This window comes from Triturus cristatus, chromosome 2_2 (genome assembly GCF_964204655.1).
Source record: "Triturus cristatus chromosome 2_2, aTriCri1.1, whole genome shotgun sequence".
NCBI classification, from domain to species: domain Eukaryota; kingdom Metazoa; phylum Chordata; class Amphibia; order Caudata; family Salamandridae; genus Triturus; species Triturus cristatus.
Genome location: NC_140582.1, coordinates 919914082 through 919941149, shown reverse-complemented (window position 1 = coordinate 919941149; position 27068 = coordinate 919914082). Strand labels below are relative to the sequence as shown.

The 27068-nt window shown below is 42.9% G+C and overlaps 1 protein-coding gene across 1 annotated transcript in view; it reads right to left on the bottom strand.

Annotated features, from left to right (window-relative positions):
• The window catches only part of SEL1L3 (SEL1L family member 3), a 714608-nt gene that overhangs the window by 456576 nt on the left and 230964 nt on the right, over positions 1-27068 (bottom strand). The window contains exons 8-9 of the mRNA XM_085642308.1: positions 1543-1675; positions 1002-1145 (exon numbers count right to left, since the gene is read on the bottom strand). Coding sequence (XP_085498434.1) covers positions 1002-1145; positions 1543-1675 — 277 coding nt within the window. The remainder of the gene's footprint in view (positions 1-1001; positions 1146-1542; positions 1676-27068) is intronic.

The window sequence follows — 27068 nt, the reverse complement described above, 5'->3', positions numbered from 1 at the left end:
TTTATGTAGTGATGTGTCTGGACGGCACCAGGGTTGTGAGCGAGCATGAGATCAATGATCGAGGAGTGATGGAGATTTCACTTTGAATTAGGCAAAATAAGAGAAATATATGAGGAGGCCTTTATGTTTTCCAGTAGTCCCTATAGACAAAAAGGCATGAATGTGTATTTTCCATAAGGGTGGCTTGGGAGAGGCAAGAGGATTGATAACTGCAGAGAGGAAGGAGGTCAGTTCCAGGGTGAGCCCCACTGCGCTGGGGGAGCTTGAAGGCTTAAGTTAGGAGTTTGAAGATGGTTCAGTTCGTGGCCATCATCCATCCATCTAGACAATGATTATCAGACGGGGAGTGTGTCTGAGTAGGTGAAACAATGTTCTGGTAGCAAAGCTGATTGCCATATCCTGGGATGCCAAGTGGTAATGTGAAAGGCAAACCAGGTGTCTGTTCCGTGTCTCTAGTTTGCTACAAGTGTATTGAAGAGAGTGCTAGTGGGGTGAAAATAAATGAAGGATGTTATTTTCCTGATGCTAAATACATGGCATTAGGTTGCAGTGGCAGTTGGTGTGATGGAAATCTGAGCTGCAAAAAATGCGCTGAGATGCACACCAAGATTTCTAGTCAAATGGGAGCACATGTTGGTGCTGTGATGGAAGAAGAGAGGGTCAGACAGCCTGCTGAGCACAGTGGAGAAGGAGGAATATAGAGTCTTAGTTTAGCAGAGTTGAGCATGAAGGATGAAAGAACCATCCAGCGAAGGACTGCTAAAAAGCAATGTGTGGCCACAACTGAAGGTCAAATGAGAACAGGGGGCCACAGAAACCACTCTGGGTGTCATCAGCATGGATGCAATAGGATAAAAGAAGGAGAAGATGTTTCTTGGATTAATGTTGTAGAGTGGTGTATAGGCAAAAATGAAGAGGGTGAAAGACAGTTTTTTGTGCAACACCAAGGACAGGAAAGTTAGGGAGGATTTATTGGTGCAGAGAATATGAATCATGTTTACCAACTGCTGTTTCCAGATCCATCTCACGCAGAAGGTTTAATAAGTTATTGTATTTTTCTGCCAGATGTTTCCCCCATGGAAAGGCAGGACACACTGGCTTCTCTCCATATCGGTGGTCCAGCTCAGAATAGTAGTCAAGAGTTCCTGTTGAGAGAAAGAACAGTCACAGAGTCATGAGATCGAGCGAGATGAACTGACAAATACATTGATTCTCCCAAACAACCAAGGGAGACTTGACTTCAAAGAATAATCTTTTGTATAATGTATCTTGTTTTGAGCCTTAACCCCATGAATCGATTCTTTCCCAATCATCCATGATCATGGCTGTTTCATGTATTCATGCATCACAGGGTCATCCAAAGCCTAATTAGTAACAGTAGCTAGCTACTGCCAGTTTTGGGACAATTCATGTACTTCATATGCACTGTGATACACCAATGGTTCTACAGTAACGATGCCCCCCAAGCCCCACATGCTACAACCATCCTTATCCCTTTATGGTCACCACAAAGGGAGCCAACAACCTTAACGCAATACATACTCTCTGCTTGTGAGGTTCTTCCTTGTTGCAGAACACTGATATACAAATATACAATGTCTTGAATACTGGAGCATCTTTTATAGTATAGAGTAATCTTCTCAGCAATTTCTCTTCCAAAATGGGGATTACTAATCTAGGGAAATAAAATAAGCAAATGGGAAGAGGTGATGTAGTAACAAGGCAGATAACAATATCATATTAAAGAAGAACTAATTGAAAGTTTATGAGGTTAATAAAACTAGAAAACATTCGGATCATACATAATTCACAACAGCATTCAACATAAAGCAAAAAACAGGCTCACTAACCACAAATTAACTTTAAGTTGCAAGTTTGAAATCATCTGTACTATTAGTTCAATGATAAAGTGTCTTTATCATTGAAAACATTCTTAACTCATATCCTTTTAGAAATATTTTGAAATGATCATGAATGCCAAGCTTACTGATGCTGTTTTTATTATTAGTAGTAAAACTGTTATTATTATTATTATTAGCATTTTTATGATTATTATTAGTAGTAGTAGCAGAAGCAGCAGTATTTGCATTCTATTGTTTGCCCTGAATGACAAGCCTTTTTATATGAATACTAACAACACTTATTATTCTTATTTGTATTCTTATTCTTTAAGGGGAAAAGACAAACTGAGAGGGAGAAGCTGCAAAATGACATTGGTCATTCACTGGATAAGACAGGGGTTACCATGGAGCCCAGTTCAACAAGACAATCAGAAATTAACTTCCAGAGGGTTACTTTTACATTTGTGGAAATGGTTGACATACTTGGAATTCCAGGTAAACATGTGTGTTAACATTCATAATGTAGCAATTGTATATTTCCAAATGATCATACATAAGGTGTCACTGCATTTAGACTGTTGAACCTTCTTATTACTCATGTGGAAAATGTTTTTCTTCTGAGCACCCACATTTTTTCTCTTTTCCCACCCTGAAATCAAATCAAATATATTCCTGTCCTAACCAATACAAATATGTGCAGCTTTTCAGGTAAACTACTTGAAAAATATTTGTGAATACCCAAATACGTGTTCCAGACGCGGGCAGTGCAGTAACATTTGAGGTACATGCTGCATACGCTGTTGAAATGTTTTGCTCATGAGAGGAGTATGGTTCTACAGATGCCAATACAGGGCATTTTTAACACATATACAGCTGACACCATTCCTGCAAAAAACTAAGTATATTATGACTTGGAGATCCCTTTGACATACCAAGAACACCAAAACTGGTTCGGTGGTAACTTACCACATACACACCTCACAATGTCTGTGTCTCTTAAGTAGAGATGCAGTCACCTGCCCCGTATTGCTTGGGTACACACCTTTTCCTAATCTACAAGCTCTACATACTAGGGACGTAATAACTATACTAAATCATACAATATCCTTATACACGAGACTCACACAGAACATACTGGAGAATATAGCAGGCAGAGCAATTTCAGTGCTCCAAGGCACCAGAGGGGTATTCAGTTCAAATATCGAGTTTGAAGTGTTGGCTTACACTACTATGGAGTTTTAAATTTCGTGAAACAGAAATATCGAAAGCAAGAATATCGTGGTCAACAATATCGACTTTAAGATGAGAAATATCGATTTTAAAAATATAGGTCATTAGTATTGTTTGCAAAAATATAGTTGTTTCAAATATAGATTTTTTAATAAGTGTTATGTATTTTAGTATATATTTTAAAGGTATGTTATGTATTTTTCTATAAGTATTGTTGATGTTTTTAATATATATGTTACATTTTTAGTAGTTATTAATTTTATTTTAATTAAATTTGGCATTTTTTGTTCTGTTGTGGGCTGTGGGTTAATAGGGCAATAGAGTGGGAAGTAATTTATTTATAATAAATTAATGAAAATATTTATTTAATAATATTTTGTAATTGAGATTTTAAAATGTTATTTGTGTTTTTAATTTTTGGGGGTACATTTTAGGTGCAGGTTCTGGGGATTATAGGGGTTAAGGGTGAGAAGTATTTTATTTTTAATTAAAAATTATCCATTATTAATGGCACTTGTGTAATTAATTTTAGGTGTGGATCGTGGGTTTATAGGGGTAAAAGGTGGAAAGTATTTGTTTTTAAATTAATTAATAATTAGGTGTTAATTAATGTTAATTATTTAATTGACAATCAATTATGGTAATAGAGTAATTAATTATAGGTGTGGGTTGTGGGGTTTATAGGGATAACGGGTGGAAAGTAATCTATTTTCAATTAAAATTAATTATGTGTTAATTAATATTAATTAATTGGCAAGTAAATATGGTAATTGTGTAATTAATTTTAGGTGTGGCTTGTGTGGTTGATTGTATTAATTAATTTATTGATAATTAATTAGTGTAATTGTTTAATTATTCTTTTGTGTGTGGGTTTTGGTTTTATAGGGGTGAAGGGTGGGGAGTAAATTCATTTTACTTATATTATAATTAGTTGTTAAATACTATTAGTTTTTTATTTGTGTAATTCATTTTTTACAGATTTTAGGTGTGGGTTGAGGGGATTAAAGGGTGGGAAGTGAATCACATTTTATGTGTGTTAATTTGTTTTTTAACTAGTAATATTTGTTTAATTCAAAAATAATTATGTAATAATGAATGTTTCTGTTAATAAATACACAATTTGTAAATAAAAATATTTCTTTGTTTGAAATGTTTTATTTTATTTTATTGAATATAATATTTGAGGGTATTTAACATATGTTTTTTATTTTTAATACTAAATATATTTTTATTTTTATTTTTAACATATTTCTATATATTTGTATTTACTTTAAAAAAATATATTTTTATTACGTTGATGATATTTTGTTTGTTAATTTTGAACTGACTGGAGTGAGAATAGTAAATTTAAACCCTTCGCAATCCAACACTTTACTGGTTGATGCAGTGACTGTGGTGGGAATAATACATTTTGTACCTCCACTATCCAACACTTTCTCTATTGATGCACTGACTGGAGTAGGAATAGTAATTTTTACCCCTCCGCTATCCAACACTTTCCCTACTGTTTCACTCACTAGAGTGGGAATAGTAAATTTTAGACCTCTGCTATCCAACACTTTCCCTACTGTTGCCCTCACTGGAGTGGTAATATTAATTTTGCAGAACTATATTTATGACATCGATATATTTTTTCACAATATTTTTGTACTGACCATTATTAGATGTAGAAATTTTTGACATCTATATTTTGGTCACTATATTTTTGTATGGGGATATTTTGGGTGTCAATATTTTGTCAGTGTACCCACTAGCTGTTGTCATACAGGTGGCCAATCTATTTATAAATGTCACTATAAACAAACTGCCGATAAAACCTGATGAAATTGCCTTCTGAGTTGCTCGCTTGGAAGCTGTCTATCCTCATACAACACCCCAAGACAAGCAAAAAATTCTAACTATATGTCTTCTTCTTGGGATGGTGCCACCAATAGAGGAATGCAAAACTGGGGAAGTATATTTGCATGCATCTACACTACTGGGCATGGCACACCCTAATTTGCGGTTCTAACTGATCTACTAAGACAACTGCAATATAAGCACAGAACTGCATCAGCTCCATATCTAAGAATAAAAAGAATGGGAAATTTGAAACATTCTCCTCAAGCATTTTGAGCAACATCTGTGGAGAAACAGCACTTTGGCCATAAGCCAGAGACTCTGTGATTCCTGTGCAACAGTGTGAAAACATTTTTAAACAAATACATCTTTGGGCCATAACATCTTGAGATCAAGAGCCATCATACCACATTTCAAAACAAAAAAAAGAAACTCTATAAAAAAAATGACACCAGGGACCACAACGAAACCGGGAGTAAAAAAGAAGCAAAGGGCTGGACCTCCACCAAAAATAGGTCCAGCTGGAGTGGTTACACTTTGAGGGACTGTGACAAAATCAAAAAAATAGATTGATTCCTACTGTTCTTTTCAGGACTCTAACATTAAAAGGGCAGAAAGGACTGGAACGACAGACTGTTGCAAAAAAAAAAAAGGGCACACCAAGCAGAACAAGAAATAAGGAAATTAAGCTGCCGTTTGTATAAAAGAAAAGGGAGAAAGGTTTGCATTAGAAGATTTGCTTTAAAAAGGAAGAACTGTGCCTGCTTAGCTGAAAAACATGCGCTAAAAACTACAGATACTTCTTGGGAATGGGACTTGGGCAACAGCCCTACCGGACAGAGCTGCAGAAGATACAATTATGTGGTAGGCTCTTGTTTGGTGCTTCGTAGTCCAACTGGATTATTATTATTATTTTTTATTTATTTTTTCAATTAAAAATTGCAGCAACAGGTCTAACAAAAAAGATGCAACACAGTATCACATTTCATTAAGTTAGCCAAAAATAGATGACAGCAAGAATTCAGTATCAGGATAAAAATTAATTCATTCCGAAAACTGCCCCAATACTGTCTCAGCCAGGTACCCAACTGCATATTTAAACTGAGAGACCCAGGTCGAAACCGGCCCACAGATCGTCCTCCCTTAAATTCTTCCCTTCTTTCCTTTCCATTTATAAAGTGGGGTTTCTAAGTTGTAAACGTGCAGGAAGTGCCCCTTCCATTGCTGGAAGGTTGAGGTAGAGGATCAAGTCAAGTTGTAGCAACATGACTTTTGATTTATGTGGTAAATATTTCGTTACCGGTACTATTTTTTATGCGGTAAAGTCTTAGTGAGAATAACTCAGTAAAAATAAGAGGCAGAATCCGTGGTATTAGAGGTTTTAAAGGGCTTTATTCCTATACAAAGGAATCCAATTCGAATTGTGGGCCTTCTATTCCATCACCACGAAAGTTCAGGAAGGAAGGGGGCCTATATTATTGACAGTTAAGCAGTTTTATAGAAAATGCATTACATTGAAACAGATGCAAGAGGCGTTACAGCTGATAATACAGGAAAACTATGCATACGTAACTAATAGAGGCGTAAACATAGGTGTAACCAAAATACGTCATTAAACATGATGTCACAAGTGGGTGGATCCATAGAAGAATCCTGCAATGTCAGCAGAAATATTTGGCAGAGATGCGCGCGCAGCCGCATGACGTGTGTTTGACGTGCAACTAGAGGGTGAAGGGGACTTGACATTTAGCTCTACATGTGGAGACAGAAGTCTGGGGTTATGTCAACCTAATCCCAAATCATATCTAGTATCCTATGTTTAAAGAACTGTGTTATCCAAAAGGAAAGGTCTCTAGGATAGAATCTATTCTATACTGACTGTTAGTGCGTGTACAAGCGTCTAAGTGTCTACACTAGATGCGAGGGGGTAGGAATATTCCATGGTAACGGAGGCTATGAATTACTTGCATGAGGACAGCGAGGCCTGGCCCCTTGCACGGTAGCTAGAGGAATGTTTACCTAAACTACTAGACAGGAATGCATCGGATGAGGAGCGAAGGAGATAATCTCGAAGGTGAAATACAGTTTTTGGCAGGCAATAGGCTGGATCAGGCACCGTTAGCCGCGCAGGGAGTAGGACAAAGTTCATGGATACAGATGCTGGCTCGGACTGGAGCTTTCAGAGGCAGAAGGCAGGGAAAGGCTTGCTGACAGAATTCAGGGCCTACTCGCCTGAATCTGTAAAATGTGGAAAGTGAACCACATAAAGTCAGTGGCCTTTCATACTTAGGAATGGAATATCTGACCCATTCATGGCGGATCTGAAAGAGGACATGTTGACGGTGGACACACATATATTTGCGTCTTCAAAACTGGAGTAGGAGGGAACATACATGTACTTATAGCATGTACATGGAGCCGTTGGGGTCTACGATAGGGGACATAACTGATCACAAAATTCATATTTCCTCATTCCCTCCTTGTCCCCTACGGACCCTCAGGAGATATCGATCTTCATCAATCCATCGATCTGTTCATATAGCATCATTTGTTCTTCTTTCTTCTTCCGAGATTTTGAATGAAAACTTGGAGGTGGGATACACGATGTGGCACACAGACCACAAATCGCTGGCCCACATTGTAGACATAAGCAGCAACTGAATAGTACGAGAAAGCCAATACCTAGGAAGGATAGCATTCTCCATCCCCAGGCTGACAACACGCCCCAGAACCAACCGGACCAAGTCCATGTGCCTGGACTCTGGTGTATCTGGCTTATAATCTTATGAAGGCGAGTTATGGCTTTATATACTGACGGCGAATTTTCTGGTATGAAAATGCAGCAACTTGATCCGATGACCCTACAAGCTCCGCCCCTATCGGCCAGGATGACGTCAAGGACAAGACGATTTTGAAGCACAACAATCCGCATAGCAGACTGCTCTTCTGTTAAATTGCCTAAGGCGGAAATAGTTTCGTTCACTACTGCTTCAAGGGTTCTGGTTAATCTACGTATCAGCTTACTATTAGTGACTGTACCTATATAGGGAAAGAATCCTTTATTGAAATCTGTGTATTTTTCCCATGCTGTTTCAGTGTAATCGACAATTGGGAGATCTCTCTGTTGTCTATTGTGTACTAAATGGGTATTTCTATGATAATCAGGAGGAGCTAGGAAAACAGGTGGCAGAAGGAATGCTATATAACAAGTACCATCCCAATCTAAAGGTAGACATATATATGCGGTCTGGCCACATATGAAGTAGGAATGATGGGAAGCTCTAAATGTAGATTTGCCTTGATCACTGAATTTTATTACAGTGGTGCATTTACTATGGCCCATGTGTATGGAACCATTCTTTTTTATACATAATTCCCCTTTTACTGGGAATACTGACATGGCGGGCAAGATTGGTGTAGCTTCAGATTCAACGTTCAGGATCATGAGGTTAAGTGTAAAATTACCTAATCCATATACTTCATTTTCTAGATCAGTTCCTGTTCTTTTGGGGAGTCCCTCCTTGTTAGGGTAGCAGACCTTAAGTAAAACTAGGTTCAGGTTTCCCCAAACCCAGTTGTCTTGATAAACTGCGGAATTTGAATCTAGGGAATTAATCAAACTAAACCATGCTCCACAGGAGCCATTGTGTGTGAACGGATATGGAAAGAGGGGCAAAACTCCCTTATAGTTTTGGTAGGGAGGGAGTCGGCCACATATCCAACAATTTGTGGCATTGCTGGTCTGATGGGAATGATGTAACATACTAATGAATGTGTTGTTGCGCAGCGCAAATCTATATGACAACTCATGCGGAGGAAATTCGCTAAAAGAATGTTCTGCAGTTATATTGTAAGCATGTTTAAGAATAGGGTAATACATATGCAGTAGTATGCTGGAAAAAATAATCAGAAGACTTAGAAAAAACAAAATTAATAATGTTACTGTGCAGTGACTACGAAGCGATTTACAATACGCATGCTTTTTCAGCTGCATTTGCTGATTTCTTTCTCTATTCCGGTCTAGAGGATACATGTCAGAGACAAATTCAACCGCTTCACCTTGGAGAGGACTTAAACAATCAAATTGTCTGACTTACTAGACCTCAATTTTAGTTTATAAAGTTCTGGTTTGGTTAATTCAACCAAGGGGAGCTTTGAGTCTGTCTTTGAGGGAATACAGGGTTGAGTATCTACACTGGTTGGTAGTCCATAAAATTTTTTGATATGACTCGAGTGCAACCACCCTTTGCGACCTTCAATCTTCACGGCAGTCCTTGTGGTGAGTAGAACCAACTTCGGTGACTTCCACCTAGGATCCAGTTGGGTCTTCCGGTCAAAGTTCCTGACCAGCACCAGGTCACCAGGAACCACGTCATGGGGCTTCACCTCAGTATTATCGGGAAAAGCTGCGGATACCTGTGAACGACAAGATTGTAGTGCAGACATCAAGGAAGCCAGGTAATCTGTCAGCATATTACAGTCAACGTCTGTGATTTTACGAGGTATAGGCGTCCCCCACATATTTGGTGGTCTACCGAAGATCACCTCATACGGGGATAGCCCTGTTCGAGAATGTGCTACCATTCTCATGTAAAAGAGCGCAACTGGTAAGGCTACTATCCAATCAACTCCTTTTTCTCTACATATTTTGGACAATCTAATTTTCAGAGTTTGATTATGGCGTTCCACAAGACCTGCTGCCTCGGGATGTCGGACACAGTGAAATTTCCATTGATAGCCTAATAGAAGGGAAACGTGTTTCATTAGTTCGGATGAGAACGGCTGGCCGTTATCTGAGTAGACAACACGTGGTAAACCGTACCGTGGGAAGAATTCTCGAACTAACTGTTTGGCAGTAGTCGGGGCAGTGTAATCTGAAACCGGGTATGCTTCTGTCCAACGGGAAAGAGCACAAACAACTACGAGAACATATTTGAATCCTCGACATCGTTCCATCTGGATATAATCCATCTGGAGGACTTCAAAAGCGTGATCGGGAGTTTGAAATCCACCCTGTTCTACGGGGATGCTTTTACCTGGATTAAACTGACAACATATCATACAGGTACGAATTTTCTGTTTAGCTGCTGCTCGCAGGTGTTTGTTGAACCAAATGTGTTGAATGCTGTCTAGCATAGCTTTTTCTCCTAGGTGCGCTGGACTATGTATTGTGTTAATGATGACTTGGACCATAGAGTCGGGAAGAAACCATATAGATTTTTCCTTCGTCATCCATCCTTGATCCGTTTGGATCCCTCCTAATTCAGTCAATTTCTTTATTTCTTCTGGTGTAGCATGTGTCTGTATGTCAATTACATCAAGGGCGGGATCCTTAACTGTCATGCAATGTGTTAGTGTCGGAACTATTGTCTTTATCATGTCAGTTGTGAGAGTCTGATTCTGAGCAGTCTGTTTAGCTGTTCTGTCAGCTAGGTCATTACCCTGAGAAATGATATCGGTAACTTTTGTATGGGCTTTGCATTTCATAATCGATATTGCAGTAGGTAGATGAATCGCGTCTAATAGGGTTTGAATGAGGGGTCCGTGCTGGATGTGGGCACCGTGAGAAGTTAAATAACCTCTCTCTCGCCACAGTACGCCGAAGTCATGGACGACTCCGAATGCATAACGTGAATCTGTGTATATGTTGACTTTCTTATTTGTGGCTTGAATACAGGCTTGTGTCAGAGCGATGAGCTCTGCTGCTTGAGCTGACAAAGTGTTAATACGATTTGTTTCAATGACTTCAGTGTCTGTTGTGACTGCGTAAGCGGCCACTAACTCTCCTGTACTTGTTCTCATACATGACCCATCTACATACAATGTCAAGTCTGGATCTGACAAAGGGATATCTGTCAAGTCTTGTCTGGGTTTCGTCGTGATAGTAATGACTTCGACACAATCATGTGCCAATGGATCTGTTCCGCTCACTGGTAACAGTGTGGCAGGATTTAACGTATTGCAACGTCTGATTACTATGTGTGGCTGAAACAATGTCAGTTCGTAACCGGTGAGTCTCGCTATAGTCAAGTGTTGTGTCTGTGTGCGGTTCAAAAGAACCTCTACTGCGTGTGGTACTTGTACTGTCAATTGGTGTCCTAACACTATGGCATCGCTTTGTCTGATTGCTAAAGCTGTTGCTGCCACCGATTTCAGGCACGCAGGAAGAGCCTGAGCTACTGGATCTAATGTACTAGAGAAATAAGCACATGGTTTGTGTGATCCTGCTTGTTCCTGAGTGAGTACTGACAGGGCAGTACCTTCGCGTTCTGTAACAAAGAGTGTAAACTGTTTACTGTAACATGGTGTTGCTAAAACAGGTGCTTGGCATAAAGCTTTCTTTAAGCTTTCAAAGGCATGTGTATGTTCTGGAGTCCAAGGGAGGACAGTCGATGTGGCTGTCTCCTGTGTTGTTAACTGGATGAGTGGTTTTGCTAGAAATGCATATTGAGGGATCCACTGCCTACAGTATGAAGTGAGGCCTATAAAAGCCCGTACCTCCTTTTGTGTCTTGGGTGGTGGCATGTTAGCGATTAACTGGATGCGGTCGGATGTAAGCTGCCTTCCCTCCTTGGACAGCGAGTGCCCAACGTAAACAACTTGCTGGACACAGAAATTGCAGCTTAGAAGGGGACACCTTGTGCCCCTTGTCAGCCAAAAATTTCAAAACCGTCAGTGACGCTTTTTCACATTCAGGTTCGCTTCGAGCGGTGATCAGTAGATCATCGACATATTGAAGCAAGGCAGTGTTAACTGGCATGTGGATACTGTCAAGTTCTCGTTTCAGTGCTTGGCTATAGATGCTGGGGCTTTCTGTAAATCCTTGAGGTGCGCGTGTGAATTTAAAACTTCGTCCATTTAAACTGAACCCGAACAAGTATTGACTTTCCGGATCGATTGGGACACTAAAGAAAGCATTCTTGAGATCAATTACAGTGAAAAACGTTGCTTCTGAGTCAATAGCTGTTAGTAATGAAGAGATATCTGGGACCACGGGGTATTGTGGCACAATACATTCTTTTAATTCGCGCAGATCAATAACTAATCGATATACTGGTGGAGCGTTTGGATCCGTTCTTTTAAGAATCGGAATTATCGGAGAATTACATACATTGGAGTCAGTTTCGACAACCACTCCTTGTGCAATGAGCTCGTCAATGATTTGCAGTAAAGCCACTACAGCATCGGGTGGTAATTTGTATTGTCGTATTCGTGGTAGTATTACTCCTGTTTTTAGTGTGACACGATATGGTGTAATATTCATGCAACCAACATCAGTGGGGCCTTGTGCCCATAAATGTGTAGGTAAATTCTGCAGTCGGTGATCCATGTCTCTGGACACGTAGTGACCTTTAAAGTCACGTAAAAATAGTCGTACTCCTTCCGGAGAACAACATATTATAGCTCCTAGAGCTTTCAATGTTTTTATTCCTAACAAGTTTTCTGGACATGATTTAGTGAGCAATAAATCTGTAGTACGTGTCAATGGACCGACTGTAAGTGGAAGAGGTTGTGTTACGTCATTTATTATAGGTTTTCCTGAGAATCCAAGGGAAATATTTTGTGAGCCTGAGAGGGGTGCCCCTGGAACTTCACTGCGTCTTATAATTGTTCTGCTTGCCCCTGTATCAAGTAAAAACTTTCTGTCTTCCCCTAATAGTTCACTATGTACATAAGGTCCCTCTTGGTCTACAGGAACCTCAATAAGGGGTAAGCCAACTTCCCTCTCTAGGCTATCTCATGAGTATCGCTGATAATCGGGATAATCTGCTTGTGCATACTGATGCATCTGTTGTGTTGTCGCTTGTGTTGCAGCAAGAGGCTGCGCTTGTGGTGGTGCTACGGTCTGTTGTGGAGCTCCCTGTTGCGGTGCTAATTGTTGCGGAGCTAACCTAGGTTGTGCATGCTGAGGGATTTGTTGTTGATTCTGATCCTGTCTAGATGGACGTGGTCTCTCCTGTGTTCTACCTGTAGCAATATTATGTTTCAGGACTGGACAGTCGTGTATATAATGACCTTGTTGTTTACAATAGTTGCATGTCCCTTTCGTAGGACCTGCGGAATCACCCTTTTGATGACCGTCGGCTGGAACTGACTGTGCAACAAGCATTTTCATTTTTGTATCTTTCATACGTCTTTGTTCGTGTTCTTGTTCTTCTCTAATTCTATTGTGGTGATATTGTAACATCTGTAGCATCTGTGACGGGGTATTACCTTGCCAGGTACTTTCGAATTTCAATACTCTATTCTTAACTTGTAGCAGAGAATTTTCAACTAATTTTGTCACGAACAGATGTGGATATGACTCACTACTGGCTTTTATACCACTATTTATACCAAAACATTTTTCAAATCGGGAATAGAAATCACTAGTGTCTTCGTCTGGCTTTTGTTTACAGGCTGAGATTGCACCCCAGTCTTCCTTTTTCGTAGTTAATAAACGTGGCAGTACCTGTATTAGTAATCCTGCTAGTGCTGTAGTCTTTTCCCCAAGCCCTGCTCCTGCAGCTCGGGCTTTTTCTTCGTTTTCTAATGCTGTCCAATCTATCTTTTGGTCTCCCACCTCCCATTCTTTTTCTTTGAGTTTTTCATAAACACCGGCGGGTAAGAGGACTTTTAATATTTTCATAATGTCGGGGTAGGTATACTCTCCCATGAGTAACATGTCTTTTATCTCACGGTGGAAACCTGCTGGGTCCTTGTCATGGCTGGGTACTACTTTCTTCATTTCTAATAATTCTAATTTAGTTATAGGTGTGTACACAAACACGCGTGTAAAGTTATTACCGTCACCTCTGATTGGGTGTACTTCGCGTAACGGGTTCTGTCTATCTATGTGATACATTTTTCTTCCCATGATGGGAACTGGAACGTGTTCTGGGCATACGAAATTTAAATATTGGTTTCGGAATTCTAGAATTTCTTTAATCAAATCAGTACTTGACCCTCTCCATATGTTCGTGAGTAGTTCTGTCAATATGTCAGGTAAGGGTCCTGGATCGGAGTGTTGGCTTTTATATAATATAAGGAGGTGTTGAATCATGTATATACTAGCTAAACGCTGTTCGTATGGGTCAAGATTCAGAAACGTGTGTGCAAGTACATCATCATTGTATTCGCTGGGACTGTCAGCCCATTGTACTGCTGACCTAGCTAATTCTTGTTCGTCCATGGAATCGAGCATATGGTACCCTCTTCGATCTCGGAGTAATTTATCAACGACTTGGAATAGGTGTTCAGGGGATTTTGTATTTAACATAGGATTTGGAAAATGTCTATTATATCCTGGACGTATTGGACGTATCGGGTCGTTAAAGTCTCTAGTATTATTATGGGGTCTTCCTCTACCTACATAAGCTATTGTTTCGACTTGTTCTGATTCTTGCTCCTCCTCCTCTTCTGATTCTACTCTGTCTGTTTCTCGTCTTTCTTTATGTATTCGTTCTACTTCCTTTGCGGATCTTTCGACTCATGGCGATTATACACGCCTGTCTATCGTGTTTCTCTTCTGATATGTTCTGACCCCATTTGACAAGTCTTTGCATGGTATCGTGATCTGCCCCGGGCCTGTCTTGATTCCTAATTACACAATTTATGAAAAAACGTAGTAGTTGTCTTTGGACATCTACTTTCTGATATTCCATAGCTTCGTTAATACTTTCTGGACCTCGCCCTGTTTGGACAAAGCGATATATTTCGTCTAGGTGTTCACCCATTCCTGGTATCGTCATTAAATATAATGTAGCTCGTCTTATACGTAGTGATGATATGAGCAATTTATCCTGTCTACCTGGTACTGGGTCGTATCTACAATCCACAAGTTGTTCTTTAAACATGTCGGATGTCGCTAATTGGGGTGTACGTTGGAGTGCTAAATCTCTAAGGGTCTGTTTACTTCGCGGCGGGGTGGCAAACATGTCTGTCGTACCTCCTGCAGCACCATCTGAGGCGCTAGGCACGAAAGGATTCGTTGGACGTAGGATAGAAATTGTGGATGCGGGAAAAACTGTAGAAACGGACGGACCTGTGGGAACTTGTGTAGGAGTTTGTAGTTGCGGGGATACAGACGGATGCTCTTGGTGTTGAACACCATCGGCAAGCGGTATGTGCGGTATGGCATTAGCATACTCGGGAGCTACGTCATCTAAATAAGAGGAAAGGAAAACGTCCTTTGCTGTTTTGGGATGTGTTTTGGGATGTGCTTTTATCGGGAGTAATGGAGGAGTTAAATCTTTTGGTATTTCCGGGGTAGCCTTAGGTAACCCTTCGGCCAGAAGAGGATACATACCATTCATAAGAGTGTTTCTTTGTCTATCTGTTTGTTCTGTTTTTACTCGGGTACCTTCCTCAAGTAATAGATTTTCTCGGGTTTTATTTGAATTCACTCTACCTTTCTCGTCCTGTCTGAGTGCTTTTTCTGTACGTCTGTATGATTCTTTACGCCATAATTCAATGGCATCTTTCTGTGACTGTCTGGCTTTCTTTTTCCATAATTCTTCTTCTACTCTCATGATGCAATCGGCATCCCAGGTCCCCGCTGCGGGCCATCTCTGACTCTCTGGTAATTCTTTGGTGTAGTCCACCCATAAATCAAGAAATAATACGGCATCTAGACCATGCTTATGATACATAAAGTATCCTGGAGTATCCCTAGGTGGAATGGGAACAGCTTCTTCGAGTACCCCTTTTCTGGTTTTGATCTGTCTTAGTTTCGAAAAGAGCGGCATTTTTAGATCTTATTATTAGAACACACTTAATACAGTAAACCCAATAATGAACAGTCATTCATACCACAATGTATAGAACGTATTTAAACATTTAACATTTAACAGTTTTTAACGGATAATGATAACTAATAGAAAACTAGTTACTGACATAATACTGACACTAGATAATACTTATTTATATGCAAGACATACTATATATACTGCTAAACAGTACAGATACACTGCTGAAACAGTGCAGACCGGATTTGTGTACCCAAACCCGTCTTGACCGGCACAGACTATGTGCACGTAAAATGCCTCCCCGGTAATGGTACTCACCGGGTAGCTCGGAACGGAAGGCCTCGGAACGGAACTGAAACTGGACCGGACTGGACTCGACTCGACTGGACTCGGAACTTCGGAACCTGGTGGGACTCTGTATACCTCGGATCTTGCTCTCTCAGCTAGGCTCTGGTCGGGATACTTCGCACTTCTCACCGCCTCGTCTGGGTGTTGATCGCAGCCTCAGTTTCCCCCGCTTGGCCGGAGGGAGATACAGGAAATCCTGCAGGTACGCGTTTTTGTCCGTTCAGCTGTGGCAGGAGACCGGGCCTGCAACGCACCGCCGGCGCGTGAGATGAGAAAGTGTCCCTATTCGGGCGCCAATTTATGTGGTAAATATTTTGTTACCGGTACTATTTTTTATGCGGTAAAGTCTTAGTGAGAATAACTCAGTAAAAATAAGAGGCAGAATCCGTGGTATTAGAGGTTTTAAAGGGCTTTATTCCTATACAAAGGAATCCAATTCGAATTGTGGGCCTTCTATTCCATCACCACGAAAGTTCAGGAAGGAAGGGGGCCTATATTATTGACAGTTAAGCAGTTTTATAGAAAATGCATTACATTGAAACAGATGCAAGAGGCGTTACAGCTGATAATACAGGAAAACTATGCATACGTAACTAATAGAGGCGTAAACATAGGTGTAACCAAAATACGTCATTAAACATGATGTCACAAGTGGGTGGATCCATAGAAGAATCCTGCAATGTCAGCAGAAATATTTGGCAGAGATGCGCGCGCAGCCGCATGACGTGTGTTTGACGTGCAACTAGAGGGTGAAGGGGACTTGACATTTAGCTCTACATGTGGAGACAGAAGTCTGGGGTTATGTCAACCTAATCCCAAATCATATCTAGTATCCTATGTTTAAAGAACTGTGTTATCCAAAAGGAAAGGTCTCTAGGATAGAATCTATTCTATACTGACTGTTAGTGCGTGTACAAGCGTCTAAGTGTCTACACTAGATGTGAGGGGGTAGGAATATTCCATGGTAACGGAGGCTATGAATTACTTGCATGAGGACAGCGAGGCCTGGCCCCTTGCACGGTAGCTAGAGGAATGTTTACCTAAACTACTAGACAGGAATGCATCGGATGAGGAGCGAAGGAGATAATCTCGAAGGTGAAATACAGTTTTTGGCAGGCAATAGGCTGGATCAGGCACCGTTAGCCGCGCAGGGAGTAGGACAAAGTTCATGGATACAGATGCTGGCTCGGACTGGAGCTTTCAGAGGCAGAAGGCAGGGAAAGGCTTGCTGACAGAATTCAGGGCCTACTCGCCTGAATCTGTAAAATGTGGAAAGTGAACCACATAAAGTCGGTGGCCTTTCATACTTAGGAATGGAATATCTGACCCATTCATGGCGGATCTGAAAGAGGACATGTTGACGGTGGACACACATATATTTGCGTCTTCAAAACTGGAGTATGAGGGAACATACATGTACATATAGCATGTACATGGAGCCGTTGGGGTCTACGATAGGGGACATAACTGATCACAAAATTCATATTTCCTCAGCAACACAGAGCATAAAATTTGATATAGCTATGAAAATTGGACCTTGCCCAGCCCCTCTATCTATTTCATCTACCTTCAATAACATAAGCTGGGGAGACAGGGAAAAATTAACTTTAAGTATGTCGCCAAGAAAGCCAGCTAATTCCAGGCCAAGTAGTTTTAACCTAGGGCATGTGGAGAACATGTGAACCAGATCCGCATCAGATGCCTGGCATCTATAGCAACAGATCCCCACCCCATTTTGCAATTTTTGGTAGTGTTCCGTACAGATCAAAAATAGTTTTATAGTGCTGTGATTGTAAATTTGCTGAACACGAAATGGACCTGCCCAGTGCAAGAGATTTCAGGAAACCGGAATCCAAAAGATCGAGCCTGCCCTGCCGCTTCGCATTATGCTTATACAGATCATCCACTATCCCATCCAACATACAACCATATAATTATAAGATTGAGGGGCGGGCATCTTTTGTTAGCATTTCCAATAAGGGATCTGAGCAAAGCCCGCCGTACCCCCGGCCTTCCTAAAAAAAAAACCCCTCAGCTGTAAGTATTTAAAAAAATCCAGAGGCCAATATTAAATCTACCCCTTACCACTTCAAAAGAAAATATGGTCCCCTACTAATAAATCCCTGACCCTACCAAAGCCCCCCCCCCCGTTCCCAACTGGATAAACAGTTATACTGAAAAACCCTGGGAGCTGATCATTTCTGAACAGCGAAGTGTACCTGCTGAATCTTCCCACCCCAAGTTTTATCTTAATACCTGCCCAATTCCAAAATTCCAACTGGATTACTAATTCTTACTGGTGCAATGAATTAAGCCCTCGGATCAGGGGGTTAAAAACCTGATCCCTGTGGCTCTACAGAGGGTCCTCTAGACCTTAACAGATCACAAGATAGATACTGATCAGGATTAGGGTTTGGCGATCATAATATAATTGGGCAACATGGACTGTGTGATACAATCCTTTATCTAACTGATAGATTTCCACATTCAGGTCAAGTTGTAGTAAGTGGTATATCGTCACAATGGCAGCTCTAACATTCATCCTTTTCACTTTTTGAAGACTGACAAATGGTAGGGCTCCACCTATGTTTACCCCATTGTATTCATTGCATACAGTATATTAGTTCTGTATTGATATAGTGTGCTTTGCCCAGTGATGTCATTTGAGATGTCATCAGTGATGTCATGAGTGATGTCACTGACCATGTCATGAGTCATGTAATATGTGACGTCATCAGCAGTGCATTGCAGGCGCGCGAGTTATAGTTAGCTGAACTAACTATAACGGGGGAATTTCAATGGTTTTGTACGAGTGAAAAGTCCAGCTAACTATAACGCCCCTGAAACCTATGGTTTTTTCAGTGAATTTCTAAGGTTTTTTAAATGCTAATTCCTAAATATAATGTGCCTGAAACCTACGGTTTTTTCAGTGATTTTCAAAGGTTTTTTTAAATGCTAATTTCTAACTATGCCTACAGAGATAGGACATGTGAAGAAAGAAGAAAAAACGCACAGAAAGAAAAAAAAGAAATGCAGAAAGAAGCAACAGAAGTCCTCAAAGACGAAGAAAAGTGCAGGAAGAAGGATAACATGCAGAAAGAACAAACAGAAGAGCAGAAAGAAGCCTTGTTTCAGATGGAACTGAGTCTGACTAACCAGTCCTAGAGCAAGTGCTATGTTAAAAGACACTCAGAATACAGTGAAAACACCTACATACACTAGGGAACACTATGCGTTGGGGTCCCCCTGTGATTAGCATGACCTCCTCTGTAAGCCCTTAGTATATAATAGGGCAGGGGATTAAAACTACCTCTTAAAACGCGCCACAGGGCGTGTTTGCACACGTCACCTCAGGCCCCATCCCCTTCCTTCCCCACTGTGTAAACACGCCCTGTGGCTGTTTTAAGTTGGGAGATTAAGTCCCCTTGAATCCTGAGGGTCCCTAGGGTCCAACTAGACCACTAGGTACCTCCAGTAAGCGCCACAGAGCTGTGTTGCAGATAGATGTAAAAAGGGGCACGGCCTAGACCACCTCTCTGCAATGCAGCGCAGTGGCGCTTACTGGAAGCACCTGGTGGGCTAGTTGGCCCCCAGGGTCCCTCAGGATTGAAGGGGAATTATTTCCCCAACTTAAAACGCGCCACAGGGCATGTTTGCACACGTTATCTCAGGCCCCGTCCCCTCCCTTCACCACTGTGTAAACATGCCCTGTGGCCGTTTTTAGTTGGGAGAGTAAGCTCATTTGAATACTGAGGGTCCCTAGGGTCCAACTAGCCCACTAGGTACCTCCAGTAAGCGCCACAGAGCTGCGTTGCAGAGAGGTGTAAAAAGTGGCACGGCCTGGACCACCTCTCTGCAACGCAGCTCAGTGGCGCTTACTGAAAGCACCTGGTGGGCTAGTTAGCCCCTAGGGGCCCTCAGGATTGAAGGGGAATTATTTCCCCGACTTAAAACGCGCCATAGGGCGTGTTTGCACACGTCACCTCAGGCCCCGTCCCCTCCCTTACCCACTGTGTAAACACGCCCTGTGGCCGTTTTAAGTTGGAAGATTAAGTCCCCTTGAATCCTGAGGGCCCCTAGGGGCAAAATAGCCCACTAGGTACGTCCAGTAAGCGCCATTGCAGAGAGGTGTAAAAAGGGGCACGGTCTGCACCACCTCTCTGCAACGCAGAGCAGTGGCACTTACTGGAAGCACCTGGTGGGCTAGTTGGCCCCCAGGGTCCCTCAGGATTGAAAGGGAATTATTTCCCCTACTTAAAACGCGCCACAGGGCGTGTTTGCACACGTCACCTCAGGCCCCGTCCCCTCCCTTCACCACTGTGTAAACGCGCCCTGTAGCCGTTCTAAATTGAGAGATTAAGACCCCTTGAATCCTAAGGGTCCCTAGGGTCAAACTAGCCCACTAGGTACCTCCAGTAAGCGCCACAGAGCTGCCTTGCATAGAGGTGTAAAAAGGGGCGTGGCCTCAGAACACCTGTCTGCAACGCAGCTCCCTGGTGCATACTGGAGATACCTGTTGGGCTAGTTGGCCCTCAGGGACCCTCAGTATTGAAGGGGAATTAATTTCCCAATTTACAACTGGCCAGGGGGTGCAAGTGCTGCAAGGAGGGGGCGTGGCCTCTGGCGCGATGCCTGTCTTATTTATTTTATTTTTTTAAGAAGGAGGGCTGTGTGGCCCCCCTTCTTTTTCTAATTTTTCTAATTTATTGGCCCTGGGGACCCCATCCCCCAGGGCCTGCACCCTAATTTTTTTGTTGCAAAAAATAAATTTGGAAGGGGGCCGCTTGGCCCCCCTCCCACAGCCTTAATCAGCCCCAGGGACCCCAACCCCCGGGTCAGGGCCTTTTTAAAAAAAAAATCTTTAGGAGGGGGCTGCGTTGCCCCCCTCCTCAGGCCACTTATGGCCCGGGGACCCCATCCCCCGGGGCCGGCCTTTGTTTTTTATTATTTAAAAAATATATATATTTATAGAAACACCTAGGACATGCTGGACAAACCGTATATATCTATCACCATGACGATTTGCGTGATATTCATTAAAAGGCGACTATGCATACAATTAATCCACGTGGAATGTATTTACACCGCTAGTGAAGCTCTGACGTGTCTGATGCCCTACCGTGCCTAATCCCGGCGCCCCGGCCGGTGGGTACTCTCCAAGTAGACACCCTTGTTGTTTTTTTATACAAACATGGGTAGCCATTGACGGGCACATTTAATACACACGCACACCAAGCCATTCAAAGGGGATTTGACAAAAATTCAACCAAACTATGCAAGAAACCCCCCTCACGGTTAATAAAACACACATCCACCGCCGGATGTGTAATACTTTTTATTTTACCCTCTGGAAAGGAGACGAAGCTCACTTGAGAGTCACAGCATGCTCCTGGCTGAGCCCAATACTGTGTTACACCCACCAGTGCCCGCCGAGTGCCACACACCTCTGTGTTGTATTCCACCAGCTAGTGCGTATGCTATGACACTCTCTAGCCCATGTGCACTGTAACACCACCCCGTGAATATGTCATGCCACACTTGCCTTCGCATGGGTTATATTGCCCCATCTAACGTGCCTTCCTCGATGCCTATGTTATAACGCACAGCGCTATGCCATACATATTACAATCTGTGATCCATATCTTTGTCACAGTGCATATGCAACGTTACACTCCCCAGCACATATTTTATATTACAACTTTAGAGACTAGTTAGGTTACACAACACTGCCCTATGCATATTACACTCCAAGGCGCATATCGCATAGCACGCGCTAGTGCCTGTGCTATCTCGCGCTCTCCAATGAATCTGTCATTGCGCACAATGTATTGCATATTATATTTCACGCCCGGTTCATCTTATATCACACTTTTTGGTGCATAGTTTATACCATATACTATATCTAGTTTTCATTTTCAATCGTGCTCTCAGGACTATGTTCTATATAACACTGCGTCTAACTACCCTTTTTACGGGCATTACATTTTGAGATGGGGGGTGGAGGGTCAGGGGGTGTTTCTGCCAAGTGAGCCTGGAGTCACAGTCACAAACGTCCTCTTTTTCCTGAAAAAAAGTGAGATTATGCTGCATACTTGTTTATATTTTAAGTAGTTCGCACAGACACACATTTTAAAAACAATAAAGTTCCTAATACCCACCTTCTCTGAATAGTTAGCTTGCTGCCCCATCCACCTCCTCCCTATCCTCTGTTGTCTGAATCCATGGACTAGCCTCCTCCCTCCTGCCATGCATGGTCTGATGTGCTGCCACTGCCCTCCATTTAGCATGATGTACCAGTCCACTCCTCCTGCCCTCCATTGCCCAATTCTATGACCCATCAGTGACCTCCTGCTTAGCCTCTGTGCTTAGCTTGCTGCCCCTATTCTCCTTCCCCCTGCCCTCCGATGTCTTTGTGCATGCCCCTGCTCCATCCTTTTTGCCCACCATGTTCCATGGACCTGCCACTCCTATCTAGAGTGTTCTGTTGAGCTAACCACTCCCATCCCACCTGCCTAGCATTGTCAGATGACTGTAACCTGTCCCTGCCACCTCCACCCTGCCTGTCCACATGCCATGCCCCTATCCCCTTCCTCCTGTCCTCCATGGTCCATTTTACTGCCACATCCTTCTGCCCTCCCTGGTCTGTTGTGCTGCAACTGCTCCTCCTGCCTGCCCCGTGTGGTCTGTTGTGAGGCTCCTTCCCCTGAACTCACTTGTCTGTGCCCAGGTCCTGACCCTCCCTTCTATCCTCCATGGTCCTTTGTGCATGCCCCTGCACCCTCCTTCTTGTTCATCATAGCCATTGTGCTGCCACTAACCCTCCTGCTTGCCATGCATGGTCTTCTGTGCTGCCATGGCCTCTCCCACCTTCCCTGTGTGGTCAGCTAGCTGCCCCTGACCCCCTCCCACCTTCCCTCCATGGTCTGTGTGTATGCCATCATAGTCTCACTGTTGTTCTCCATGGTGTGTCTTGTTTCTAGTGTCTATCCTGCCTGACCTCCATGGTCATCTTGCTGCTCCTGCCCTGACCCCTTCCCCCAGCCCTCTGTTTCCATGTGCAGACCCCTATCCCCTCCCTCCTGGCTTGTCTGTTCCATTGTAATGCCCCTGATCCGTCCCTCCTGCCCTTTATGGTCTGTTATGCTGCATCTTTCTCTCCTGTCTGTCCATTATGGTCAGCTAGCTACCATTGCCTCTTTCCCCTCTGTTCTCTGTTGTCCATGTGCATGGTCCTGTCCCCTCCCTATAGCTTTCTATGGATTGCTGTGCTGCACTCCCGTCCCGCATGCCCTGCGTGGTGTATTGTGCTGCTGCAAACCCTAATGCCTGCCCTGTAGGGTAAGTTTGGTGCATCTCTCCATGTCCCTCCTGTCCTCTGTTCAGTCAGTCAAAAAGCTTTATTTCGATAAGAATTATTATAAAAGCATATACATACAGACATAGTAAAAATAGAAGTTCATCAAGGGAACAATTTTTACAGCAAATCATAATGGAAGCTTAATGACTGGGTTAAAAAAACACACTAAAATATTTTTAAAATTGATTTAAAATACAGTTAAAAAGACATATAAAAAGAAGCAATTTGCTAAATCAACTAGTGGAGCTACTAAATTTGCTTCTAATAGTCCAGGACCAGCCCAGAAATTTGGCCACGGCACAGACTAGCACCAAACTTGTGTCAGAGCGAAGAATGCGTAAGGCGACACGATAGTTCGAAATGCCCAGGAGACGGCAAGCAGGGCCTAGCCATCTTTTTCTCGGGTTTCTGTACGCTGGGCATTCGAACATAATGTGGGCTATGCTTTCTACTTTTTCTGTGCATATCGGGCAAGAGTCGGAGGTCTGATAGGGAGGCTTCCATTTGCTGGTGAATTCACGAGTAGGGAGAATCTCGAGTCTGAATTGAAGATACAGTGATCTGTCCCTGGGTTTTTGTATGAACTCAAGGTAAGGCTCAAAACTAACAGACTGTTTGAAGGTGTAAAAAGCTTCTGTTAACCTACCTAGGTTTGGATTACCAAGATCCTGATTATCAATCCAGGCCCAGTATGCTCTTTTGAGATCCACCTTACTCACAGGGGCTCCATGCTCCCAGGCATCGTTTAGTCCAAGCTGGATAAGGGATTTTTTGACATTACGAAGCCAGCTTATTTTGTGGGAGCCTGCAGTGTTCATAATTTCTCTCAGGCCCTCAGTGTATTTTGCTAGCTCCGGGGTGCGCCATAGGCGGGCCCAAAAGAGCAGAGGGCGTAGCCTTGCAATGTCTTTAAACGAGCGCCTACCCAAATCACTGAAAAGAGGTTTCAGAGGGGTACCCCTTGGCACTGAAACTAGTTCTCTCAGAAATTTGTTCTCAGACAGAGTAATTTCTTCTAAGTTGTCAAAACCCCAGAGTTCGGCTCCATATAGGGCCGAACCTACTGCTTTGGCCTGATAGATCACTAGTGCGGGAGTGATTGGCTTGCTCCTCGAGGAGCGATGTTCTTTAGCAATTACCCCCGTGGCTCGTTTGTAATTAAGCAGCATTTTGTGAATATGGGGTCTCCAGCTCAAGGTGTCAGAAATTCTGATGCCTAGATAGTCAAATAATTTGACATATTCTAGGGGGACTCCATCAGACATGATGGGAACGCTGGGTGATTTGCGTGATTTGAAAGAGAGGAGCTTGGTTTTTGTTGTGTTAATAACCAGGCCTCTCATTGAGCAAAACAAGTAAAATCTGTCTAAGAGCTTCTGTAACCCTGCTGGTGTCTTGGAAATCAGCAGGGTATCGTCCGCAAATAGGAGAGTGGGAACTTTTTTCCCCGCCAGGGCAGGAGCGTCCGCTGGGACTTCTAGCAAGAATTTCACCACTCCATTCACAAAAAGTGAAAAAAGAGTGGGCGCTAGTACACAGCCCTGGCAGACTCCTCTACTGACTGGAATCTTTTCAGTTCTCTGAGCCTGGGTTCCCCATCTCACCCTGGCAAAATTCCCCTCATGGAGACGGACCAAAAGGTCAAGGACAGGAGGCGGAAGACCCAGATCCTGGAGAACAGACCATAGACGGTCACGAGGGACCAGGTCAAAGGCTGACTTCAGATCGATGAAGGCTAGATGGAGGTTGCCCCTGCCAATCAGAACGATTTTCCAATATAACAATAGCAGCCTGAAGACCTGGTCAATCGTGCTCGTACATGGTCTGAACCCGGCTTGATAGTGTGACAGGATACTATTTTCAGTAGCCCAGGATAGAATTTTCTCCAGCAGAACCCTACCAACCACCTTCTGGCTAACGTCAATAAGACTTATTGGTCGGTAGTTAGCAGGGTCCTCCCTGGAGCCCTTCTTAAATATTGGTATATCCTCCGCTCCCCTCCATGACTCGGGGATAGGTGACCCCCTGAGAAGAGCATTAAGTAAGATGGTAAAATACACGGCCCAAGATTTAGGATCGGAGCGGAACAAGTCTCCAGGCAGGCCGTCAGGGCCTGCGGCTTTGGCTAGGACCAATCTATTAATGGCAGACGTAACTTCTAATTCTGTGAAATGGTCATGGTTTGCCAAGGTGGGATCTATAGGGATAAGAGGAAGGAAGGCACTGGTGCCTTGAGTATTGTCACCTGAGTAGAGATTCGAGAAGTGGGTGAACCATTCATGATTGGTAATATGGTTGGAAATTGTATCGGGGTCTGAGCCTCACGAATATCTGCAGAGGTTCCAAAATGTGGTCCCATCCCTTGCTAGACTGGCATTTTTCAAGGCCAACCAATGAGATTCTTCCCAAGTACACTTTGCATTGGTTACCGCCTTCCTATAATCAGACCTAGCATTTTTAATTAGAGAGCTATCCTTAGATTTAATAGCGATTGCAAGCTCGTTCCTGCTGGATCTGCACTCAGAGTTGAACCAAGAACCAGGTGATTTGTGTTTATGAGTGTTATTAATGGAAGAGGATATGAAAAAAGACCCGATTGACTCAATAGTGGCTGCGTGAATGGACGCGGCCCTTGAATTCTCATTGGTGTCTTCACATGCTTGCCTAAGTTCTGCAGTTTTTAGTAGCAGTATTTCTTTTATAGAAGACAATTTTTGTTCATCTAATGCAATTTTAGGCCATTTGAGATATCTTTTACAATTAGATGGAATGACATCTCTAGTAAGCAATGTGGGACGATGGTCGGGGGTTGGTTGGTCAGGGGTCCATAAGTTCTTTAAAGTCAGGCACAGGGGATTATGGTCACTATCGGTGGTGGGGACAATAACCATGTCTACTGCATAGTGCCAAAGTCTGCGATCAATTAAAATGTAATCGATGCGTGATGGGCTGGAGGTTCTATTGAAAGTAAATGCTGCGTGAAGGTCGGAAGGAAGTCGGCCATTAGCAGCTCTCAACCCATATTCCATAACCAGGGCATTCAGTTGGATTATCACCGGTGACCATCTCCTTACTGGGGGAACAGTGAGAGAGGGTATACCCCACCTGGCATCTTCCTCTTCGACCTCCAGAATGTCTTCAGAGGCGAGGGGTTCATAGGTACAATTCAGGTCACCAGCGACCAATATGAGTGAATTGGAAGGACAGGAGGAAAGTTCCTCTTCTAAGATGGTAACAATGGGAGACTTAGATCCTCCTTGGGTGCCCCTGATATAGATATTAAAGAGCTCAATAGTAGGCCCCCCATTCAGCCCACTCAAGGTTAAATGCAGCACGTCCGGAGATGGGCTTTGTACATGGCAGACTCTGCAAGAGAGGGCAATATTTATCCATATTATGAGGCCTCCAGAGGGGCGTCCACGACCAGTGGACACCGCAGGAACACAATGACAGGTGAAACCAGATTTGAATAGAGGTGTAATGCTCCAGGTCTCTTGGAATATACAGAAATCGAAGGTGGCAATAAAGTTATTCCAGTCTGGCAGTGGGAGTTTTGCTTTCAGACCAGCGATGTTCCATGAAATAATTTTAAAGTTTGTGGTTGAGGCTAAGGAAGGGGAAGTGACAGGGTCCAATGAGTGTGAGATTGGGACTACAGATTGTGTTCCACCATCCCCCCTAGCCCCACGAGAAATACCAGAGGAGGATGTTTCGGGGGACAATCTA